Below are 23788 nucleotides of genomic sequence, written 5' to 3'. Positions count from 1 at the left end.
CATGTTTATTTGTTTATTTTATATTTGACATACTTAGGACACTGCTGAGACATATTTCTCCATATTATGCATCAGCCTGCCAGCAAAGATGTTGCTTAAATTTGATATAGAAGCAAGCTGTGCTTAACATAGTTACGTTTATCCAAATTCCTATAGACATCAACCCCATGCCATGGGCATGGGGATGCATATATAAGAATGATGATAATGATGATGATGGTAATAATAATAAAACGATAACAGCAAATGTTGATGTCTTCCTAGATATACTTATGCACTAGTACAATACATTACCAGCTAGTTATTTAGCAAGAATGTTACCAGAACTGTTTTCTGTAGCTTTCTGATCACAATTGGACTCTATCATTGCCTCTAAAATTACAGCAGCATCAACACCCAACCTTGAACGTATGTTTTCTACACAAGCCTAAGACGCAGAAAAAAACAGTGAGTTAGTATACAAGTACAGGAATGATAAATGAAATGCCCAAAACGTGCAAGATAGCTTGTACAGGTATTATAGCCTAAAAGTGATACTTTGTGCTTCCTTAACCGACGATGTTAAAAAACTTTTAAAATGTTATTTTTAACTGAAACCAAATAAACAGTGACTAAACAGGCAGAAATGTAAGATTTACGCAGGGTGAAAGTTAAATGTACAAATAGCTAATACATGGAACCTTGAAAGAGTTTTCTATTATAAGCCTGTCTAACTTTAATCAGAAGGCTAATAAAGGGAGGAATAATTAAGCGAATCATCTCAGCTGTGACTTCCTTTTCAACTGGGTCAGTGAGAGCACTAAGTACTGGGGCTGGAAATTTATGTCTTGCGTTCGCATGTTTAATTATTTAGTCCCTATTTATATCTATTGACGTTTTGCCTGCATCTTTTTATATCTCTTACTATTTACATTCATCAAAAATCGACACACATACGTTACATACACATATGTAGAAACCAAGTTAACAACACCAATGTTTATTCTGCAGATCAAAGTCATCTCCATCTATCGCATACTACCCACAAGGGCGCAACTATTGCTCAAAATCCAACCGTAGATATAAGATCCATATAAACAACCACATAACTTCTACTACATATCAGCTGTTGCAGATAGCACATGTTCAGATAATCCAAAGAAGAGGCTGAAGCAAGGTTTTAAATATCGGTTATCGGGGATTTATCGGACGGCCAAAATCCTTATCGGATAGAGGAAATCAGGGATATATCGAGGATAAGTAGTATTTATCGGAGTGATATACTGAATGATGTGTATATATAATATAACAATTAAAAAATATAATCTAATCATGCTTAATAAAATATAAACATACCAAAATATAAATCATCATGTTTAGAATCACTAACAAATTGTAGAAAGCAAAACTTGCATCATAGCCTTGAAAAAATATAATGTTAGTCAAAATGGGCCGATAATCCCGATAATCCCGATAATCCCAATAAAAAAGTCTTACTTATCGGCCGATAAGTGCCGATAACGCCGATAAATCGCCGATAAACCTACAAAAAACGATAACCGATTAAAAATCCAATTTATCCTAGCGGAGAGCTCCCAAATCCGATAACTCGGCCGATAATATCGATTATCGGCCGATATTTAAAATAGTGGGCTGAAGTGAAGCATGAATACACACGGCCATGGCAATATGGTGATAGGAATTGAAAGTGACATTGCATTAGTTTCTATACATGAAATTTGGTGGAACGAAGAATTATTATTAAGGACAGTCTTGATCTAGTACGGAGTCTCTCATGTGCTAAGTGAAAGACAAATCAAAGCTTGATTTTGTATTGGATTAAAGTTTGATCTCCAAGCGAAAAAAATTACTTTGTAATCTAATCCTTCAATTAAAATTTCTTCCCTCTCTCCATGGCCATATGCAACTTGCCGAACCAAGTACATCTTGTGCATGGTTATTTGGATTTTTTTTTTGTCATCAAAGTGGCTCTGTTGCACTAAGTGAACTCCTATATCAGCTGTGACTTCTGTAACCTGAAATGAAATGAAATCATTAAATGGGACACATTCATCTCTTTCCTACATATATTTTCGTCACTCTTCATGACAGCACCACATCTGTAACCAGCTATTTTAGGTAAGAAATTTTTCCTTGACTCTAACAGAGGAGAGAAGAGAAGAAACAATTTCTTTCTCTGTCATAAAACAAGAGAACACGTAGAAAAAGAAGAAATGAAGAACATTCCTCTAAAAGGACGGAGATTGCAATTTAAAGGCTCATAATTCCATGCTGGATTCACAGGAATGAAATTTGATCATAATTAATGTCATCAGCAATCAAGATATTTATTATTGAGGTTTTAGGGAGACATTGCAAGGAGTCTATATCATGTCTAAATTCAAGTGACTTGAGGGCGAATCCTAGCATCTGTAACTCTTCCTTCAAATTTTCTTGGTTGAAAATAACACCTCCATAAAAATAGGTATATTTGAAACAAGTGTTGTCAGAGGTCCATGCGGTGATCATGGGTGCAGTCAGTGGTGTAGTCCTACATGAGTCATGAGGTCATGGTAAAAAACATGACTGTACTTGGGAGACATAATTATACTATTTGCAATTGTCAGGACCTTAACAAGCCAAATCAAGTGCATCAAATTGTTTATTCCATAACACATGTCATTTCTTCTGTACCACAAGATTGAGCTAAACAAACTTTTTCTATTACTTCTATCTTTGAGCTAAACAAACTCTTTCTAGTACTTCTATCTTTGGTCACTTTACCCAAAGGATCTGTTCCTCTAATTTATAAAGTGCATCATCTGGCTTCCTCAGATGTAGGTAGCTCGTTTAGAGATCATTGCAAGCATTACTAATTCATAATTTACTTAAAGGGATCATTGATTAACAAATCTCCATTCTTACAACTTGTAAATCTTCAATATACCTTTAATAGGACTCTGAGCTGATGGAAGTTCCTGTGCCATCTCTGGCAATATTATTACCAGCATTGTCACATTATCCACATTAGTCTAACTCTTTTTTACCGATTACTGCTTATGTCTTTGTAGGTTGGTTAAAATCCAAGCCGAAGATTTCCTCAAAAGACTATGTAACAGACATTAATAAGAAAAAAAAAATCAATCCTTGGACAAACAGGGCTTTACACTGGGCATTATGAAACCAAAAATACCGTATATTAGCATATTCTTGTAACAACATACTTACGCTCATATAGCAGAGGTCAGATCCATTGTGACTTTAAGTATCACATAATCAGCCTCTAAAGAATATAATAAATAATTAAACAGGAGATCACTCGCACGTGAAACTACAAATTGACAAATGCATGTAAAGAATGACTGAAGCAGCTGTACAAGTATATATGTTCATTGCTATAACATGTTTACGAGCATTTATCTCACTACTTGCTACATACAAAGACTATCACAAGTTGTTTGCCAAATAGGTAGACTTTAATTTCTGGAAACAAAATGCAATGACATAAAATATCATCATCATGCATAGGGACGGCCTTTCTCAAATTATTATCGGTTCAAATCATGTTCTAACCATTAAAACTTTTCCCTTGGTCATTATCGTTAGCTGCCTTTCAGTGTCAAATGGGGTTGGATATGGAACGTAAGACCTCGTGAAAGATTTGACAAAATTTCACAATTGACTGTCAACATGATGTCAACCCTCTCTACCAGAAATTCCTCGTCATAGAAACTGTTGACAGTGGAGGAACTTTCCTTAATCCTAAGTGACAGGTTAACATACTCCAAAATTTCATAAACAGGGAAATATGTCCAAAAAAGCAGAAAGATGACAGAACTATTAATTATAACTCACAGCAAGGCCTTCTCCGTTATCATTAAAAAATATTGATACAGAAATAAGATAGCTACTAATCACATTTAAATTTCCTTGTAGTCCATTTACTGTCATTTCATCATATAACTCAGAAGATAGCAGATATAGGACATGAAGTGACAGTTTCACAAATATTCGAGGGCATCTTTGGTCAAAGAGCATGTGGCCCTTGTAAGATATAAACATCTCATAACAATCTAATTCAAAAGAGATTTGAAATGCCAAACATGAAGAAGGGACAAGATAATGGTTTGATGAAGTTCACACATCATAACTTGCATAGTTCATGGCAAGAATTCACGGGAAAGCAGGTAACAGGAATTTGGAACATGAGGAAAGGTTTAAAAGTATTAGACTAACTTCAAAAAGATCCATAATCTAAAATGCATATGAAATTCCAAGCTAATACACCTTCAATTTATACTGAAAAAAAAAATCTGATGATGAAATTAAGGTTGTTTCAGATCATATACCTTCTTTTTAAGGCAATGCACGAACTTCTCAAAATTTGCCCGCCAAAGAATTTCGGTCTCGGAGATTGTAGCTTGGACATCACTGTCAACCTCTATCTCACGTTTACGCTGTTAACAAATAATAACAAATTTATGAGTGAAGTCAGTAACCCGTCTTTGTAAATATGTCTAAGAACCACAATAATGGATTTGAACAACAGAATATTGAAATATAAATTGAATAGTCTTTAAATGCTTGAGGGGTATATGACCAAATTTTTTTGGAAGTATTGAAAGGAAAAATCTTGAAGGCCAAGAGCTAGAAAAGATGACTTTTAAACCAGTGTGATCACTCGTTACAGCAGTGAGATGATAAGCATGTTCTTTGCAGAAACATAGCAGTATTGCTAAAGTGGAGATATGCTTTGGGTGTACCAAGTGGATGTAGGATACCCACATAAATGTAGGGGCTTCTTATATGAAAGCTATGTGACAAAAGATGCTTTATCTATCAAGAAACAAGAACAACAAAGTCTTTATCCCAAATTTTTGGGTTAGCTACATGAATCCAGCTCTTCCATTCATTTCGGTTGAGGACTATCTCCTCCACTAAGTTGGTTTGAGAATTACCAAAAGTTTGAACTGAAACTTGCAACAAACTCAACGATAGGGTAAGAAAGTTAGTGTCCAGCTTCAAATGAGGATAAAATGAGGGAGACACGCTCTAGATGGCTTGGACAAAGGCGATGGGGTCAGACAACGTGCAAATTAAGAGCAATGGTTGGATAGTCTTTTATAGAGGGACACAAACAAAGGGTAGACCTACACAAATCAAACCAGGCAGCAAAAGAAGGACACGGTAGTAGTTAACACAGATGACAGGCCGTAATAGAGATGAAAGGAGAAAACATTAATGTAGCCAAAATCCAAATATTGGGATGAAAAACTTCTAGTTGTTTATGTTATGACAAATCAAAAGCACTTGTGCCGAAGTATAAGTTAGACCAGAACTAGGTCTTAGATCTGATAGGCAATGTATCGTAATGGATGCAAGTCCTGGTTGAACATCTCTTCCCAGAACAAAAGGGGGGGAAAAGGCAGATTTCAACAAGGAATTTACAGCCATAGGCAAGGAAAAAGTTTAGGCAATATAATGAAACTCCTCTTGGAAGAAAAGAACCTAGACTTCTTTTGGGGGATCCTAATCCCCCGTAACAAATTAGAACCACGAATTATTATACCAGTTTCATTAGGACAGGAAGATAAAACACCTACTAAGGGTGGCTTTGAATGATCACTGAACAAGATTGTAATAGCATCATTACTCTGATATCAATCAACAGATCGATTTTAATGTTTTCATTTTCTCTGCCAGAACCTTTTACATAGGATAGCTTGTCCAACAGCAAGAAAAAAGAAAAACAAATGGATTGAAAGGAAAGCCAGTGCACATACAAGATAACAAAATAATGGCAGCTTAACATCAAAATAGTAACATTTATCAGAAGCCATGGCAGTCATGCAAATGCAGATAGGCTGGGATCAAACTTCATATATTCTTCCTTTGATAATGATGAACAAGAGGAACATAAAAGCATCCAAAGATAGGAGAAATTACAGTACATGGATAAGTCTGCTAAAAATTACTACAAGCTGACAGACCAGCCAACTCATTTCCAGAACCAAGAAAGTGAGCTTTTCTGCTAACCCAAATAACTTGTAAAGTTTCATTTAGAAAACAGAAGCAAAAAAGGCAGCCTATATACAATGACCACTGGCAAGGAAGGTGGCGGGAGTTTAGAAAGATTATGGCCTCCACACTCCTTGTACAGGGTGAATAGGGACATTTTTACACCAACAAATCCAGGATTCAAGAGGTGAATACAGCCGTTTCAATAAAAATATAACTTGCAAATAAGAACTTGCATCATAATGCTTCAGGTAATAAACCAGTGATATAATAACTTGCATTGGAAATAAATCAGTGATATATTATTCAAACCTATCAGATAGATAAAGGAAAGGCTGCTATATGGCTGTTAACTAATAGACTGCAACAGAGACCCAAGAAGAAGGAAAAATATGAAAACATTTAAATAGTAAGAGAACAGCTTGAACAGCTCCAGGAAGGAAAAGTTTAAGCAACCAAAATACCAACCTTATTGCCAACTGATACACTAGGAGAATGCTCCGATAACTTTTCATCTTTTTCTTCTACACCGGCATTTGTCGCCGGAGAAATTCCAGAAAATCTCTCAATATCTGAGAGAGATGCAGCCAGGATTGCTTGTTCTTCAATAGTTGGAATCTCTACACTAGACTGTAAAAAAATACACCAAATATTTTAGCACCTGAACTCCTATCCACCATATGAACATCATGTCAAGACTAACTAGCAGAAAACTGCTACAAAAGCCCCTAACTTGTCGAACACGCGTTTGAAACTGAAAAACGAGCAAAGACCATGTACATTTGTGTTCTGTACATATTTTATTAAGACTTAAATAATTTGTGCAGAAGCAATTGTAAAACCACTGATGTCTATATAAGCAAAACATAGGTCGTAAAAAGTAAGATCCATAATAAAAGTAATGAGGCATCAGTATTAGGCAAGTTTACAACATGGAAAATGAAAGTGCTAATTCAGTGCTTGTGCGTAGCCATAACTTGGAAAATAATGTGGAGAAACATAATTAGTGGACATGCACATCTACATATTAACAACACCTGTAATGTTAGAACTTCTGAAGTAACAACAGTCTAACTTGATAAGCAATTACTGAAACCATACTTCGTGGAAAGGAAAATAGTATTGTGATTTTATATAACTCATCATGTTTCAACGGAATATTTTAGACTCTAGAGATGTGGATATTCTCATCAGAGTAATAATTTAGTGTTAGAACCAAATGAGGAGAAAAACAAAACAAAAAGAAAATCATGCTATATTTACCTTACTGCCTCTCCTTCCTGGTTTAGTTTCAGGAGTTGGTGCAATGAAGGGATCAGCCCTTGGACAACGCTCAATGTAATGTGATTGTACCAGTTCATTGAAGTTTGTACGAACACAATCCTGCGTTGCTGCAAAGTATCAAGAAGAATTTTATGACAACGAGGAGGAGTTTGGTTCACCCTTTTTTATAGAAAACTAGTGGAACCCACTCTGACAAGGGCAAAGTGGTAAATGAAACTTTCCAGGGGATTCCTAAAACTTTGTTTCACATGGTTTTCACAGAATGTTGTTTCTATAAAGCAGAGAAAAGGGGTGTATTTTGTAGAAACCAAACTTCCCTTGTTTTAGGTGGAAATTGGATAGAAATCTGACATGTTGGTACTATATCCTACTAAAAAATCCCACTCCCATATTTTTTCCCTTTCCATCTTTTCTTCCGGGAGAGATCAAACCTAAAGTCACCACCAACCCATTTCCCTCTTCTTCGTTCATGCCTCTCCAGAAAGCCCTGCTCCTAATGGACCACCTCCACACTACATTAAACTATTTTGTGTTCCAATAGTGTTGGTTGAAGGCTAGACCCATGAAATTTCTGAGAGTGAGGGTTTGTGGGTTTCTTGCCATCGGATTTGGATTTTATGGATTTCTTGCTAAAGAAACTGAATTCCCTCTGTTGAAGTTGTTTGAAGGTGATTTTGTAGATTTCTTGCTGCCAGATCTGGATTTTTTGACAGACTTCTTTATACTACTACTCCTTATTCAGATCCGTCGATTATTACAAAATAAGGTTTTTGCTCTGTTTATGATGATATTTTGGTTCATTTCACTCTCGTTCATTTCACTCAGTTATCCAAATGCCTACTTCTATATTTGGCTGCTAATGGAGCTAGATTATATGAGCATTTACTAGATATAATGCTTCGTCTATGATGATATTTTGGTTCATGATGCATAATTTTGTCTGCATGATTGAAGATTTTAGCACACTGTGTTGACTCTGATATGTTTTAAAATGTCCATCTTGAGCTGATTGTGCTACATTTGCCTGCATGCTTTTCTAAACAAGGAGTTTGATTGCGCTATATGTATGAAATTTATGTGCATGGAAATTTATGGCAATTCACGGTTTTCTGAAGGCTGCTTTTTGTATGCTCCACCAAATTTTGCAAATGCAGAATGCCAAACTTAAACACTTATTTTGGGAGTTTCCTTCTTATTGATGATTTTCAAGTCATTTTTTATTTTAAAAATCGGGCAATGATGATTGTATACATTTGACAGTGCGATCTAAATTTCAATTGCATTGTTTAGGTGAGGTAATCCATGACGAGATTGTAATCTACATTGCATTTGCAACGTTTAAATGAGGTCCCCTTATGTGATTACAACCTACGTTGCGAATGCACTAATTAGATCAGGCATCAATTTTGATAAAATGACCAAAAGTTGAGCTCTATTATTTTGCACTAATTTTGTCCTCATGCGAGTGGAAACTCACAAAAGGTAACGGGGTGCTACTTTTCTAGAAATGTTCCTTGTTCAACCAAATTAAAGAATAGAAAAATAGGCTTTAGTTAAATTTTTATATTCCCATTTTTTTCCTTTTGAACCAAACTAAAGAATAGCACACAAAGTTGTTTACACTATATTTCTAAATCAAAACAAACAAAAAAATGATTTTCCTAGAAATACATGGAAACCATTTAAAACACTATTTTATCACCCTTTTCCTATTCCTATTATTTTAAGAAATGAACCAAACAACCGCTTAAAGTAAACAATATATATTGCACCAGTTTCAGTCTTTATGAAAAAGTTTAGCATTTGATAAAGCCCCATACATCTGCATATTTTGGAATTCCCTTATTCAAATAGAATGAGCGTGTTAACGTGCTAGCCTCCTTTGAACAACCCTTTCTTTACTAAGTTGATTAAAAATTCCACTTTGAACAACCTATTTAAGACCGAGTTGATGGAAAGTTATTTCGGGGCTAATGGCAGCATCAACAGCTTATAGCATCTTCTTAGGGGCAAATCCACAACTTTCATCAATCATGCAAAATAGCATAGAAGCAACTTGCAAAAACAAAATTGTAAGCATAGTTTGGACATGCAATCACAGCTTTGAAGGGACTGTGCAGATTGAAACACAAAGATAGTTCCCCTCCTATGAATAATCAAATTGTTGCAACCCAAAATTCTTAAAGTAATCCTAAAAACGTAACCGAACTGCTATACACCAATCCCCTCCACTGGGAAGGAATATGTCATCATGTTCAGTTACTTAACTATAAAATCCATGTTCAATAATAAAACAATTTAAAAAATACGAATAGTTTCTTTACCCCAATAATATACTATAATATGTGACCAATTTTTTGTTTGTTACTTACATTCTCAAAAAATAAGGGCTAATAAGCTATATGAATATCTGAGTATACCAAAAGGCAGGTTCTCCTTTTGAATATCATAAGTTTCCATCACAGTGTCAATAGGACATTTACTTAGTATATGTATTGAAATACGGTTTATTATTAAGAAATATATATGGAAAATCACCCTAAATTTTGTAAAAGTGAGAAAAAATATCTAGAAGTTTTGAAACTTAACATTTTCACCCATAGAAGTCAGGAACGTGGGATGCAATAGAAAATCGCGACCTGAGTTATATTGTCCCAGATCCAGAGCGGAACACGACCCAATTCACTAACTCCAGCGACCCAATTTCAAATTCAAATCAAATAATTTTTGAAAAAAAATTCTCTTCAGAAAGAATAAAGAACAAAGAGTGAGAAATTAAGCAAATAAAGGATGTACACCTTAATTACAACATGATTCTGAAGGTTATTTTACCATTACTGATATCAACTAGCATACTTCTTAAACTTGACTCTTGCAAAAGCTCCGATCCTACATTTAAGAACCGAGTCTAAAATGTACAATGTTTCCGGACACATTGTATAAACCTACTCGTATCTGATTCCTGATGAGCATCGTACCACACTCCCATACATGTCCTGTGAACTGGAATGAACCAGGTTCCATGCAACTTTGCTTTCACCCCTCCATTGAAGTTTTCATCAAACAAGGCCACATGAGTTCGTGTGACTCATCTAATGACAAAAATAGCCTTGAAGAGAATAAACATTATTCTCACAAGAGTTTGGGGCATTTTCTTCAGGGGCATTTTTGTCATTAAATGAGTCACACGATATCCATGTTGACTAGTTTGAGGGAAATTCAAGGAAGGGGATTGAAGTGTTAGTTCTAAAATTTAAATCTTTAAGGGAATTTCTGTCACTTATACAAACCTTGGGGATTTTTTGTGTTCTTCCATATTCTTAATGATTTTCAAATCTCTAAATCGCTCCACTTAATCAACATAAAACTTCAGAGAGTTAATTGGTGCTGAGGAGGCTTTGTTGAAGCTTAAAGGAGGTGCAAGAGGTGTTCATAGTTAGTGGAGGAGACCGGAGGTCAGAAGATATGGAGGTAATTATGGAGGAAATCACGACCAAGGCCTAAGAGGTGCAGTCCGCGTAGCGGCCCATGCTTCGCTAGACACTCCCAAGACTTAAGCGACCGGAGTGGGTACCGCTTAGGCCTAGGCCGACGCCTCGACTGTTTTTGAAAACATTGACATTATTTTAAGCAATTCTCAAATGTTTGTTAATCCTCAAGCCAGCAGAAAATTCTTAATCTCCACAAGGACCAAAGCGAACCACATCATCGGGTTTATGAGAAACTTTATGTTATGGATATATTGGATCTTTGGTATTTACTCTATTGTCCTTCATCACTTTAGATTTGGATGTGGGAAAATACTTCATCGAGTATAAAACAATCCATAATACCTTTTTAAAACATTGCAATACCTAGCTTAAACATTTTACCTTCTTTATTGTCATCCATGAACTTCCTAATAAAATATGAATTTTTTATCATTATATTGCAACAATTTTCTTCGAAATAAAATTTTCCTACTGATATATATATCTTAGACAGATGAGGTACCTCAGTTTCATTAGTATAGAAGATATGGCTTTGTACGAGTCTACAGGTATCAACTTATCCGTAATACATAATAAACTAGATTTTTCATAGATTTTCATGTCAAATATTTTAACTTGTCCACAATAAATTATGTCTTGCTCAAAGTTCAAACTTTTCCTATAACTCATCTCTTGCAACTACTTTCCACCATTGTGATCACTAATGTTGCCCCTACTTCAATCATTATTTTCTAGCTTAGAACCAATTTATACAAAAGACAAGACGAAGACTACAAACTGAAACCTCATAAGAAAGATTGAAAACCATAGCAAACCAACTTGTTAAACCTAAAAAATATCTAGACCCCTTAATCCTGAATGCAAGTATATTAATGAAACTATGGAACAATGATAAATTAACATTAACAGATGATAAATTAACTTTCTAAAGGATAAAGAACTTTCCACTCTTAATGTAGAAACAAGAAGATACAGACCCACATGTAGAAAATAAAAAATGACTCATAATATAACTAAATATATGTGATATTATATAGGAATCTAACCCAACTCATATTATAAGGAAAAACGTATCCTAGACCTATCCAAACTATCTGTTGTCCATCATTCACACAGCTCTCGTACTCCCATTAGGGATTCAGGGTTCTATTAAAAACTAGAGACGGATCCAGGCAAGGGCTGAAATTTCAAATTCGTATGCTGAGTTCTTTTCTTATTAGACTCATTGTCTCATGATTGAAATTCATTGAGCGATGATATATTATCTCAGATCGCCATAGAAACCCTTCTCTTTAGCTTCATATTGATGTCTAGTAGTAGTAGGTGACAATCCACAGATTCCCTCATTTTATAACTCATTATTTCTAAAGTGAAGTTGCAGGCATGGTCTAAAAGAAATGTTCAACACCACACAGGTCAAGGAGTTTATTATGTCGCTTCTAACACTTTGTGGATCAGAACTTTGTCCTAGGTGCATGCCAGAAAGATTTACTTTTGTTGTGCTCGGAGGTCGGTGGCTAAACATTTGATCCATCGAAGATGGATCCAAAATTAGAATTCCTACTTAGCGCAGAAGGTACAGAAACTCATGATCATATCCGATGTATTAAATATCGGCGATATATCACTATATCAGCTGATATATCGGTTTGGATGCCCTTCCGATACGATATTTATGAAAAAAAATATCGTTTTTTGATTTTTTTATCACTTTTTCTGATATATTGAAAATATCGGTCGATATTTCTTTATTGGCCGATATTGGCTAATATCCAAATGAAATGGTTATTGAATTTAGGTTTGGTTTTTGTTCCCACCAGACCCAAAAACTTAATAAATTAACAAATCAAATGCCTTAAATTCCTAGTCAATCTCATATTTCTCCTCCTTCGTTCGGCATTCCAACTCAAAAAACGCTTTAGGCGACCTCGGTACTAATCTCTCTCCTCTCTCTCTCTCCTCTCACTCTCTCTCTTCTCCAATTCTCTCTCAGCTCCTCCTCAAACCCCTCTGTCTCTCTTCATCTCTCCTCTTTCTCTCTCTCAACTTCCCTCTCCGTTCTCTCAACCTTCTCTCTTTATCTTCCTCTCTCTCCTCTGTTCATATCTTCTCTCTGACCTCTACCTGTATCTAATGTCTCTAAACGTCGTATATCATTATTCACGATGCAGATTTTCATGTTTAGAATATATTAAATATGTTTTGATTACATATTACAATGTTATGTTACATATGAACATCATCCGATTGGACATCGTGTATTTTTTACATATCCCCGATATATCCACACTTTCAACAATCCGATATGGATTCTGGCCATCCGATATTTCCCATATTTTTTATATTTAATATATTGATCATATCTCATTCCATCGTTGGCATATCTTTTGATTTCTGTAATCTTCTTCTTTTTTTTTTTTTAAATGAAGAGTTGAGTTGCAAACCTGGTGCTTCATTCTATGAATTTTTTTTCTTCTATGAGATCTCATGACCAGTTATGCATATAAGTACTCACTAAGGAGTGTCATAATTTGTTTTGCAATTTTCTTCAGTTAATAGGATGTGCATTGTTAGTGCTGGCCTAGCTTGCTAGGTAGAGTGGGATTCGATAACTGGAAGGTGACCACCCAAGGATCATGGTTTGGTTTTTAAAAAAAAGAGAGAAAGGGATTTGTTGTTTACCTGCATTGACGTTAACTAGAATTCATTTCCAAGTTTCTGACATCTTGAGTTGTATGTTTAAGATACTAAACATTGTCATTTTATGTTTTTTAACTTATGCTCATGTCTTATAGATATCTATACAGATCCTGTTGTCAATAATGAGTCTAATATTTGTGCCAAGAAAAGTAAATTCAAGGGTTGAGATTACTATAGAAATTGACAGGGTCTTTTGAGAAATCAAATAGATCAATATATTGTTCTAAGAAACCCCCAACTCACATGGAAGGGAGAAATTATTTATACCTTCAGGTTGCTTTGAAGTTGCTCGAAGCACAAGTTGGTCAAAAGTAAGCCTGCCATGTTGAAGTAAACCCTCGAGAAGAGCTTCACACTGCAAAAAAATGCAAAATATACTTGTAAATAACAAGAAAGAAAAACATGTGGAGCTTGGTTGCTCATCAGTCACTTCACTGTTAGAAATACTAAAGTCTAGTCCAAATCATAGCAAAACATTACAAACAAATAACTGAAAGCCTGCAATGAAGGGAGTCTTTATTCACGTCATATATTTTGTTGGTATAGTCAGTTTCTAGATATGAAGAGATTCGAGAAACTGAACCAAATTAAAAAGGGGAGAAAACACCTCTCAGATGGGCAGAAGCGCAGACAAATTAGGTCATCGAATCTTCTACAAGATCTATAAGCCTGAAATGATTCTTTCAATCTGTAATATTCATTGGGAGTGTATTTTCAAAACAGTCCTCTAACTACTGGCTCGAAAAGCATACATGTGGTCCTTATTTTAAAAGAAAATAATCATGCAGTTTACTCGTATGAATGCTCAAAATATTTAGTGATTGACGTGTTACTTAAGTAAGACGTCAAGCAAACTTTCAGAAAGCTCCAAGGCTTTCGGCAAATTTAAGACTACATTAACGAGATTCAGAGAGAAATAAGAGGCATGCGTGTTCTGAGTTGCTCACAACAATGACAATAATCACATTGATCATCAATAATCTCATTAAATATGCCCCTCGAAAATATTCAGTAACCATATTTGTTTGGAAAAGTACGCCACAACCTATGATCAACCAAAATATCAAAACCCCAGCACAATATAATACTAACCTTTGGACCAAGGTCATTTCTCACAATAGCCAAGAACTTCGCAAACCTCAACCGATGAAGAACATTATCAAACAGTATCATATACTTGGTCTGAAGCTTCGGCAACCCTCCAGGTCCACCTGCGCGAAGCATGCATAAAAATTAAAATCAAAAATAATAACTACGCGCAAATGGATTCTTTAAAAACAGTAAAAATTAAAAAAAAATTAAAAAAAAACCTAGTTTAGGAACAGAGAAGGCCTGGACGCAGTTGTGCTGGATGAGGACGAGGAGGGATTTCTTGACGAGGAGGCTGTTCCTGGATTTATCGTCGGGATCGAGCTCGGCGAAACGAACCAGTTCTTGAAACGAGAGGGATCCTCGATTGAGGAGGCACTCGCATACTTTCTGAAAAAGGAAATAAAATTGAGTTGAGATCAAATAAGAGGGGCGAGAGAGAGGGCAGGGGGGGTATCTACAGAGACGAGTTCGCCGAAGTGGGATTTGATAAGGAAGACGGCGAGCTGAATGCCGTGCCTTGCCACCATGATGGCTTCGAACTCTCTCGGCGTCGGGGAGGCGGGCATGAGAGAAAGCTCGGAAAGGGCTCCAAACGGGTCGGGTTGGGATTATTGGGTCGGGTTCTATGTTATGCGTGCCGATTCGCTCTGTCGCTGCAGCTCAAATTGTTGCCCGCGACGCGAGTCTAGTTGCGGCACAAGTGTCGTCGTTGGAACGCTCTAACATTTCACTGCGGATGCAAGACCTTTATTATTATCTTATGTGGGTGTTACAGTAATACATTTGTAACACTTTCTCGTCACGTCAGTTTTATGGTCAGAAAATAGGTCGTTTAAAAAAAAGTGTGATTCTAATTAGTCGAGGTTGTCAACCCCGACTAATTAGCACCTCCCCAGCCCTCTCGTGGTTAGACCACTAAATAAGTCGGGGTATGAAACCCCGACTAATTTTGTCGGAGTTCCCACCCACGACTGTTTGGCAAAGCCTGTGCCGCCCCTCATAAAAAATGATCGGGGTTCCCAACCCCAACCCCGATCATTTGGCAGAGACTTTCCAGCCCATAATTTGCTGAAAAATCTCATCTCCTGCTAATACATATTAATCCACAAGTTTAACACCAACTCACTAGCTACACATTTATCAATCTATAATCAATTTCAAACATAAATAAACACATATCTTTATATAATTATTACATCTATAACAAATCTTTAACAAAAATGTAACATTCAATTCACTTACTAAAAATCCAACCATAATCAAGTCACAGTAGCATATCAAACATAAACATCATAGCATTTCAAACATAAACACTCAACCTCTCTCTCTCTCTCTCTCTCTCTCTCTCTCTCTCTCTCTCTCTCTCTCTCTCCTCTCCCCTTTCCACGTTCACCTTCAACATGAGCTTGAATGATTTCAACGTCCGGTTGTGTGTGAACTTGTGAACACATGGCATCCTCATCGACTTGAACCTGCTGCGAACATCCGGCTTAAGCTTGCCGTGAGCCTCTAGCTTCATCATGTGCACGACTTGAGCCTGCTCTCGTGTGTCCTCGGACCCGTCGACGCTCGTACCCTATGAGTCGCTCCTCACGTCCATTACGATTTGCATTACGTGTCCTTCTAAGAGCGGACTGAATCTTTCCTATGATGCGAACAAACGCGTTCCTCATCCTTGGCTCGGTAGTCGATCTCAATTCATCATTCATCAGGTGCAGTAGAAGCAACCTCATCGAGTTCTTGTACCTATAAGATAAAAAACGAAAGAGGATTATTAGCAAGTGGATGATAATAAAATAAAAAACATAAAATAAATTGTATATTTTGTTTATACACTTACCAACTCTCTCTCAACTGGACCTCTCGGTATGTACTCCTAAGGTGCTTTGTTCTCAAGAAATATCCATCGGCGAGTAATCCCCCAATACCGCCGTAGGTACACATCTAGTTCTGGTGCGTCAACCCTCTCCATCACTACAACTTCCTCCCTCAACTTTCAATTCTTAATGTAAGCATGACGAATTATCTCCCAATTTTGATGATGTGCTCCTTTTCGGGGATTTCGCTATATTCTTTCTATAGGATCTGGAATATGTTGTTTTAATCCAAATTGTCGGAGCACATGGTTAGGCACGTGCATTTCGACAATCTCAAAATATATAATCAGTACTCGAGCACGCCATATATCTTCACCATCTCTGCAAAAATCTGGTAGTGAAGCTAAAACCAGTTCATCGGGCATCCACTTGACCTATAAAGAAGATTATATAAATTTACATATCAGTAACAAATGATGTATTAATTGAATATATTTAGATATTATGATTTTATACATGTTCATCCTCCATTTAATCAAGCTCGTTCCGGTAAAAGTTTTTGTGACCCTTTGGGGAGGTTTGCCAATATCTGGAAACATTCCATCTATTTGATATACAAATGGTTAGTATGTATTGAAATAAATGTATAAAATTACATGTAATTGTAGGTTGTCTAAAAATAACAGCGGATAGCTAATCCCCATCAAACACCGACGATAGAAGTTACAATTTGACAGCTTTCATATATTCAAGGAGCCAAGACGAAAATTATAAGATGACGGTCTTTGCAACGCTCTAGCAAAAGAGACTACAAATTGACTGTCTCTTCAAATCATCTATGCGTCTCAGACTCAAAACGCAGAGGTCCTCCATGCGTTACAATCTCAAAACGCAGAGGTCCTCCCTGCATTACAACCTCAAAACGCAGAGGTCATCCTTGTGTTACACCATCAAAACGCAGAGGTCATCCCTGTTACAACATCAAAACACAAAGGTCATCCCGCGTTTCAGAGTTAAAACACAGAGGTCATCCCCAGCGCTCTAATTAAAAACGCAGAGTTCGTGGACTCAAAACACGGAGTTCATCTCTGCGTCCTAACTCTGCATTTTATATTTACAACGCTGTGCGAACACGGTGTTTTCAGCCAAAAACAGGCCCAACTCTGTGTTTCAAGTCTAAAACACAGAGTTCGGATCCAGATTGCCCAGACTGGCATTTGACTCATTCAAAGTACGAACTAAACGATTTTTGTTTTCCTCACGATTTGGGGAGTAGTTTAAGGGAGTGGTTACACCCCATTCAGCCCCACTTAGGAGCGAATTAATGGAGCGGTTACACCCCTTAATCCCCTATAAATAGGAGTAAACTCAACTGAGTTCGGGGCCTGGGGTTTTGGCCAAAAAGAAAAGATCTTCGCCTGGCTTTTTAGGGGAATTGCTGGAGCTTTGGAGATCAAAAACAGGAGCTTTCTTCATCCTTGGCTTACAAACTGATTTCGGTTAAATCAACTCTTTCATAGAGTTTCAAACTCGTTCAGAGTTATCAACTTATCAAGAGTTCTTTAAAACTTACCACACAAGTTCTCCACAGCGTCAAATCGTGAGGAGAAGACTACGTTCTAGTGAAACAATACGTTCGGATCGTCAACGAGAAGCAAACTCGACGCGAGTATTTGAGGGAGGCATCTCATCGCCACCAGGAAGAATCCAGTTTTAAACAAAGGGGAGAATTCATATCAATTCTCTTCTCTTTTGTAATCAGAAAATCCAAATTGTAATTGAGATTAAGAGAGTTAAAAATATTCTTTTTCTAAGTAGTTAGAGAGAATAAAATCAAACACAGTTCTTCCATTTTTATTTCACAAATTTTCCAACGAACAGTAATCATATCTATTACAAACTAATATACCTGCATCCTAACGAAATCTGGCCATTGAGAGCGCGGGTCTCCCTCAAATCTAGTGTTCCCAAATACCATCACTCCCATGACCATATTTGCAACAAAGTGAGGCAACATTTGAATTCTTTATTTTGCACGAGTGCCACTTTTGTCATCTCCCTGTAGAGATAAGCTAAATACTGCACTCCCCCAGGATAACTCTCCATACTCCTCAAGATCCTCAAGAAGTAGCAATCATCTAACTTGCACTGAATCCTTAGTAGAATCTGGAAATAGAACGTTATTGATCATATGGAGTATATATGCACGGACATAGCTCTTGACGATCTTATCAGTTGCATCGATCGGTACATTCATATAATTATTTCATAACCACTCGAGCTTGATCTTACCACCCTTCATATTAGGAGCTTAACCCAGCAATCGTTCACACGCTTCTATCCACTTGAAGTCATCGGTACCCGTAACAGCACCTCCATCCACTTTGAGGCCAAGTAAAACCCCAATATCCTGCAGAGTAATAGTCGACTCTCCTTGACGCATGTGAAATGTAATTGACTCGGGCCTCCATCATTCAATCAATACCGTCAAGAGAGGCCAATCGAATTTTACCCATTTTATTTGTGAACATTCAAAAAATCTTGCTTGACGAACATAATATTGAACACGTGGATCCGTCAAATCCCAACTCGAATGTGCACGAGTATGATCAACAATAGTAATACTCGGGGTCTACATATATTAAACAGTGTAAATGTTCAGTAACAGTAAGAACATTGAAAATTTGAAATGATTAAAAATAATAAAAATGTAATTTCCCTCCCCATAGTCTATCTTCACGGATCAGTGTCGATCTTGATCATAAAGACCCGATATGTCAATGGACCTGCCTCCATACTGTAAATATCTACACATACGAAGATATAATGTGTCAATATTATGACGTATGATAAATTAGAATTAGAAGTAAATTACAGAATTTATATATACGCATTGACTTACAAAGGAAGTAAATAAAATTATAAATTAAATAAATTATACCTATTAATTGCTATTTATTTGGATTGGTAGGACAATGGGATCTATTATGGTCTGGTTATCTGCAATATCCACGTCTATTTTTCTTTGGCGTTCCTTCCCTTCCTTCATCCATCGTACCTTTTATACGTACTGATCACGGACGTCTGTCTTGTCTCTTATATTCAGGAGGTAACACATGTGGCCTGTTATAGGGTGGCTAGTAACGATTATCTATATTGGGATGGAAACACTGCTTGTATGAATTTCTATGGTGGCTTGATTGATAACACTCAAAAGTGTATGTGTAATACGAAGTATTTGCACCCATAAATTTCTTGGACGTAACCACTATAACATGTAAACATGACAATTTTTGCAATTGTGGCATGTTACAAGTGCATGTATATTGTGTCCCTCGTAAATTGACTGTGTAATTATAACTGTGTTTGTCTATAACCTGTCATTCATCTATAGCAAATCTAACAATCTTCATTGATCTCGCCTGCGTGACACGAGACCCCACAATCTCTTCATTTTTTAGTGTAAATAACATCACCCACTTTGCTCTATCCTCTTGTCGCTTGACAAAATAGTTATTGAGTCTATAAAATTAGCTCTAATATGTACAATCTGATTGCTAAAGAAGGTTGTAAATGTATCTGACCAAAGCTCTTTTTTAAATTAGCTCTAATATGTCTTAAGTAATAGCGGTGATGGTGATGAGAGTCAAATCTCCTATACAATGCTTCAGAAATACCTTTCATTCTATCGGATATAAAAATAATTTTCCTAGGATGCTACACATTAAAAATATATAATTGAATGAAGGGAAAAAATCACTCCTAATTTTTATTATTCTCGACCTCTACAACTGCGAAGGCCAAAGGAAATAAGCCACCATCTACATCTACTCTTGTAGCAACAAGCAATACACCCTTATATTTACCATATAAGTGTGTGTCATCAATACTAAGAACTGGCCGAAAAAATTTAAATCTCTCGATTGAAGGACCAAATGCTCAAAATACAGGGATGAATTGATGAACTCCCGGATTGATCTCTTTGGTTATGAGTTTGTATTCAGATCCAGGATTGCTTCTTTTGATCGCATCAAGATATTGAGGAAGTATCGCATAAGACTTCTCCTAATCACCAAAATTTTTTTGTTATCACAGTTCTCCTTGCATTCCATGTTTTACTATATAATATTTCAATGAGCTTCGTATCTAGCACTCTCTCAATTACATTATGGGGAGCTAGTTCAAGCTTCATCTTTAATTCTGGCATAATCAACCGGGCTATGTAAGAGGCAGATGCACCACTGTGATCTTGCTCTAATATCGGATTGCTATATGCATGAACACCGTAGTATTCTGTGATTCTAAAATGTCCATTATGTTTCTTTCCGGCAAATAAATATAACTTCCAATGACATACGTAATCAACTTCATTTCTCTCCGCCTAACCTTTCCTTTGTGTATTCATAAAATAGATTGTATCATAACTTGTGTGATTGCTTTTAACTTGCTTGAATTTGACATTCTTTTTGATTGAGTAATCACGAATAGCATCAACCAATTGGTCCTTATAGTCTTGAATAAATCTCCAACTCTGAAAGGGACGTCATCATCTCTTCTATAAGTTGAACTTTGGTCAATGCACATATCTTGTACCGTGGAAGAATGAATCCACTCATCATCTTTAAACTCGTGGTTCTTCGTACTCAATATATTCATTATTAGCATAAGCCTCATTAGGCCAATTCAGATTCTCTTCAACATCTTCAGTCACAAATTGCATGCTATTAATTGGTGAACTATCTTGCTCTTCACCTTCAGAGTCATTGCTTCTTTCATCCTCTTCAATTATTGTCTCTCTTAATGGCCTCATATTTTCATAAGGGACGTTATTGTTCATGACATTTGACGTTCCCCCGAATGAAGGTACACTTAGATATTAAAATTGAGTCCGCTCCATTTTACTCGAAGAAGAAAAAAAATCATTAAACTCAACTCCCAAATCTAGCATGCGTGAGAATCTCCTAGAGGTTTGAATATCTGGCACGAACTATATAGCAACTTTTCAATAAACAATTCTATCGTTGGTTGCGACTTGCTCAAATTAAACATAATACTCATATGATGATCATTTGAGATCTCAACTGCAAACGTTCTATCAAAAGTTATGGGCCAATTGCATATTATTTTTAGGCGGTACTCTTGTGGGTCAATTTTCGTAACTCGGTGTAATTCCTTAATCAAGTCACATTAACTATATGATTCTGAGATCATTAACAACATCATTACCCCTCCGACGTACATTGACATATTATTTATTCCATAATTAATTTTCCCACCATAAGAGCAAGCAATAAAAATCATATTGTTCAACCTATGCAAAAAAGATTATATCATTTAAATACAAAAAAATTTTAAAAAATTTATTAGGACATTGAATATGAGAGGAAAACCCAAGATGCAAATAATCTCATATAATTTTAACCAAAAACCCTAAACCCCAAAATAAAAATCCTAAACCCTGGAATTGAGCATTTTATACCCTAGAAATTTAATTTAAATTACAACAATCAACATACAAAGCATTTGAACCATAACAAATAGAGTGATTAATAATAAATTTCAAACCCTAGAAATTGTATTTTGATAGAAAACCCTAGATTTTTTCATGTTAAAAGAAGAGAGAAGGAAGAGAAATTACCCTAAATATCTTAAGCAAACTTTCATGATGAATTTCTTCTGCAAAATAGGGTTGGGAGAAGTGGGTAGGTAGCTGAAAGAAAGAGAGAGAGAGAGAGAGAGAGAGAGAGAGAGAGAGAGAGAGAGAGAGAGAGAGAGAGAGAGAGAGAGAGAGAGAGAGAGAGAGAGAGAGAGAGAGAGACCAGAGTTGGAGAGGAGAAAAATCAGGATTTTGGAGAGAAATGGTTTCAGTTAGTATATACAAGGGGGCGAGACCCACCACAAATAGTCAGGGTTGGCAACCCCGACAATTTCATGACTTAGCCCCTTCCCGATTTTCGAGCTGGGAGTCTCTGCTAAATAGCCGAGGTTGGCAACCCCAACTATTTCATGGGTTGGTTCTAGTCTCTGCTAAATGGACGGGGTTAGGATCCCCGGCCATTTCAAGTTGGCACTTCAAAATGGTCGGGGTTTTCAACCCCGATTATTTTATGTAATGTTTAGTCGCCTAACCATGACAATTGACAAGGCTACGGGGGAGTGTTTGTTGGAAATTTGCAGTAAAAAGACAATGAAAGAAAAATTTGACTTGTATTCCTCTCAAAATCGATTACAATTTGGATTCCGATTACAAAAGAGAGGAGAATGAATTTGATTCTCCCCTTTGTTTAAAACTGGGTTCTTCTTGGTAGCGGTGGAGTGCTTCCTTTGATTGATCGCGTCGAATTTGCTCTCCGTTGACGATCCGACCGTCCTTCTTCACTGGAACAGTTGAAGTGCTTGATGACTTCGGTTTAGAACTCTTGACGAGTATAAAGAACTCAGAACGAGTTGAAAACTCTGACAAGAGTTGTTGAAAACCGAAGGTCTGATTTTATGTGATTAGCTTGGATTGCAAGCTTAATCACGAACTCTTAAATGAGTTTCAGAAATAAACTCAGAGCGAGTTAAAACTCTGTGACAGAGTTGCTGAAACCGAAGATTCGGTTAATTGCCAAGTGGATTATGCCGTTGATGAAGAAATCCTCCGGGATTCGATTGACTGATCGTTGATCAGTTCTTTGATCTTCAAAAGATCTTCTTCTTCGTACTGTTGAACTGCTGAGATTTGTTGACCTTAGGCGGTTTTGATGCCAGCTCACCTCAACCCTATGCGGTTTTTCTGCTAGAAACCGATCAACCCCTGTAGGACATTGAAGAGAACTTATCTGAATAAGTTTGAAACTCTAGCCGAGTTAAGAAACTCTTTTGAAAGAGTTAATTTCAGAAAGGATTAATAATCCTTTTAGCCAAGAATGGTTGATCAATTGTTGATCAGAAGAACTTGCTAAGCAAGTTTTAAAACTCTGATCGAGTTAGGGAAACTCTAAAAAGAGTTGATGATAACAAAGCAAGTTCAATCATTTCAAAAGAGTAGCTGATCTCTTTCTCTCTTTGGCCGATCTCAAAAAAGCTCCGCCAGTCCTTTATAGGTTCGGTAAAACCTTTATATCTTCAAATCCAACCGATAGAAATCAAGATCCACCGTTCAGAATTAGTAACCACGAGTGTAGTAGCTACACTCCAAGTTTCACGTTGATCAGACCACGGATGAGGGTCCGATCATCACGCCGATCACTGCTGTGCAAAAGTGACTTTTCTCTGCACTCCTGGAACGAGTAGCTTCGGTAAAACCTTCATATCTCCAAATCTAACCGATAGAAAGCAATCTCCACCGTTCCGAATTAGGAACGACGAGTGTAGAAGCTACCCTCCAAATTTCACATCGATCGGATCATGCATGAGGGTCTG

General features: G+C 36.6%; 2 protein-coding genes across 4 annotated transcripts in view; one reads left to right on the top strand and one right to left on the bottom strand.

Annotated features, from left to right (window-relative positions):
• LOC109839981 (DNA-directed RNA polymerase III subunit RPC3) overlaps positions 1-15114 on the bottom strand; it is a 25892-nt gene extending 10778 nt beyond the window's left edge. For 2 of the 3 annotated variants that reach the window (XM_020408455.1, XM_020408454.1), the window contains exons 1-9: positions 15023-15114; positions 14783-14951; positions 14565-14683; positions 13740-13827; positions 7261-7388; positions 6466-6627; positions 4329-4436; positions 1851-2015; positions 322-427 (exon numbers count right to left, since the gene is read on the bottom strand). In XM_020408455.1, the coding sequence (XP_020264044.1) occupies positions 322-427; positions 1851-2015; positions 4329-4436; positions 6466-6627; positions 7261-7388; positions 13740-13827; positions 14565-14683; positions 14783-14951; positions 15023-15091 (1114 nt within the window). In that variant the 5' untranslated portion in view covers positions 15092-15114. The remainder of the gene's footprint in view (positions 1-321; positions 428-1850; positions 2016-4328; positions 4437-6465; positions 6628-7260; positions 7389-13739; positions 13828-14564; positions 14684-14782; positions 14952-15022) is intronic. The other variant, XM_020408456.1, reaches the window with a different exon arrangement.
• LOC109842103 (two pore calcium channel protein 1) overlaps positions 21239-23788 on the top strand; it is a 44610-nt gene continuing 42060 nt past the window's right edge. The window contains exon 1 of the mRNA XM_020411015.1: positions 21239-21244. Within this exon, the coding sequence (XP_020266604.1) occupies positions 21239-21244 (6 nt within the window). The remainder of the gene's footprint in view (positions 21245-23788) is intronic.

This window comes from Asparagus officinalis, chromosome 5, assembly GCF_001876935.1.
Source record: "Asparagus officinalis chromosome 5, Aspof.V1, whole genome shotgun sequence".
Lineage (NCBI taxonomy): Eukaryota > Viridiplantae > Streptophyta > Magnoliopsida > Asparagales > Asparagaceae > Asparagus > Asparagus officinalis.
This window is presented reverse-complemented; position numbering and strand designations above follow the sequence as displayed.